This window comes from Pterocles gutturalis, unplaced genomic scaffold, assembly GCF_000699245.1.
Source record: "Pterocles gutturalis isolate BGI_N339 unplaced genomic scaffold, ASM69924v1 scaffold11378, whole genome shotgun sequence".
Lineage (NCBI taxonomy): Eukaryota > Metazoa > Chordata > Aves > Pterocliformes > Pteroclidae > Pterocles > Pterocles gutturalis.
Window position 1 is genome coordinate 3,381 of NW_010118171.1, and position 2,529 is coordinate 5,909.

The 2,529-nt window shown below is 39.1% G+C and overlaps 1 protein-coding gene across 1 annotated transcript; it reads right to left on the reverse strand.

Moving 5' to 3' along the window:
• Positions 1 to 406: 406 nt before the first annotated feature.
• Positions 407 to 2,161, reverse strand: CCR6 (chemokine (C-C motif) receptor 6). The gene is given in 3 exon segments (XM_010076098.1): positions 407 to 1,397; positions 1,399 to 1,481; positions 2,138 to 2,161. Coding segments are annotated over 3 exon segments (1,098 nt in total).
• Positions 2,162 to 2,529: the final 368 nt, after the last annotated feature.

Below are 2,529 nucleotides of genomic sequence, written 5' to 3' on the forward strand. Positions count from 1 at the left end.
GAATGTCCAGGTAAAAGTAATAACAAAAACAACATAAAAGTAAGTAGAATGAGCCTGGGCATAACTTGATTCATTTACTTAGTACTTTTGGGAATTTCAGTGATGTAGGACAGATGAGATGTAATTTTTCCTTAGAAAACAAGGAGGGTTCCTCTGTAAACTTCACTTTCCTGATAATTCTAAGAGAGTGCACTTCAGAAGAGGGTGAATGTTAAGAGAGGTCAATAAGATTTCAGTTTTCCACAGGACGGTGTTATTCTTTTATCTTTTTTCCTGAGAGGAGTTGTAGATTGTGGGAGCTCCCTCAGAGGTGCAGAGAAGCCCAAATGACTTGCTGTCACAAGTGACGCTGGCTTGGGTTGCTTGGTGAGAAGAGTCCTTCAGTTATAATGCTATTCAAAGCGTTTTATATAGTAAAAGAAGATCCATTGTCAGTCAGAATTTCACTAGTCTGTCTCGAATGATAAATGGCAGAGTTTGTCCCTGAACTACGTTTATTGTATTTCTTGTATCTCAAGCACCATAGGTCCTTCATTATCTTCACAAAATAACTTCTGAACTTCACTCCAATAAATGCATAGAGCACAGGGTTCACACAACAGTGTAAAAATGCTATGGCTTCAGTGGTGTATTTTGCGTAGGCCATTATATTGTCATTGTCACAAGATTTGTCTATCTTGCCCATATTTATGGCTGTCATAAGAAGAACAATGTTATAAGGTACCTGGCAAACTAGGAAAACAGCTACAATTAATACGATCACATGGATTGCTTTGTTTCTTTTGGAATTCTGAGCTTGTTGTAAGGATTTGACAATGAACGTGTAGCAAAAAATCATGAATATTAAAGGTATAAAAAATCCAAATCCAACTTGCAGACACAGCAGCAGTGATTTCAGCATTGTGCTTTCAGACATTCTGTCAAATCTGTGATCACAGATCTCTTTGGTTTCGTTGATGGAGAAGCTGTAGCTTTCACTGTATAGAAAAGAGGAACTAGAGATTAAAATTGATGATACCCACACGACCAAACAAATGAATTTACTATATGCAAGCGTTCTTGCCCTGAGTTTAAATGATTTTGTTGCCTGTACGATAGCAATGTACCGGTCCACGCTGATAAAGGCCAAAAGCAGCATGCCACAGCTGAAGTTGATTGCATAGATACCTCTGGTCATTTTGCAAGCGAAATCACCGAAAATCCATTCGTCAGCAGCATAATTCACTGCCCACAGTGGAAGAGTGAGAACAAACAGTATGTCTGCTATGGCCATGTTGAAGAGGTACACATCCGTCATGGACTTGGTTCTTTCGTATAAAGCAAAGGTCATCACTACAAAGATGTTGCCAACTAGGCCGATGATACAAATCAAGGAATAAGCAACTGGCAGGAATATTCCTGACTTCCAACTTAGAACAAGGTTGTGTGATTAGAGAAGCATAGTCTGAATAGTACGGATAATCTGTGGTATGATGCTCTGTCTGTAAAAAAGAAGATCATCAGTTAACACGTAGGTGTTAATCTCTGATTTCTATAGAGTAGAAAGATGATAGATAACAAAGCCATACAAATACAAGGTACTTTGCAAATTCTTCGAAAATTAGTATACAAGTATTATATGGCTTGCTGATTTGAAACGGAAGTGACATTTCCCTTGCGATAACTGTAATACTTCTGTTCGGTCCTTCCCATGTGTCAGCTTCAAGCCTATATCAAACTCATCTCAAGACAGTCCACATCACGGTTGTTTCCTCCAACACTGTATGTTTTACACACTTTCCACCGACAGCACACCCCAATTACAAATGCATTTAACTCTGCAGAGGAGCCCTGTAAGAACTAACCAGGGAATTTCATAAAATCTTAATTAAAATATGAACATGGAGACAGTCTTTTTGGACAGCCAAAAGGTTTCCATCTTTAAATACATTATGCAGGAAGGATTAGCCTGCCGTCACAGAAGTGTAAAAGTCTGAATTTGAAGCAGACTTCCTTTACCATCAAGGGTGGGGAACAGGCCTTTCTAGCATGTTATACATTTCATACTAACATAGCTCGGCTAAATCAAGCCCAGAACTGATTGCTTCTCCCCACTCAGCTAGACAGGCAATCCAGGATGTGCCTGAGCCACAGTTACCTGCACCACAAACACCAGACCCATAGCTACATCAGGAGAGTGCGAACCCAATAAACAGTGTGCTTTGACAGTGCACTCTGCTGTCAGAAACATCTCTCCTGCTAATCACTCCTGAAATTGGGGCATTTGGACCAGCAGCCTCAAAGAGCTGGGACTTCCAGATTCATTGCTTTATTGATGTGCTAACGTAGTTTATCAATTAAGTACTTACAAAATTCATTTTGGCAGTACACTTCTCAGAAAGAAAAATACGTTGAGAAGTTCAAAATCCTTTCCCAAGGATTTCTGAAAAGAAAATAAAGTAGGTTGGGTTGGGAAATGAGCACAAGAAATGTAAACAGTAGAAAAACACAACTGGAAAGAAAATATTTATTCAAAGAAGAATGTGATTG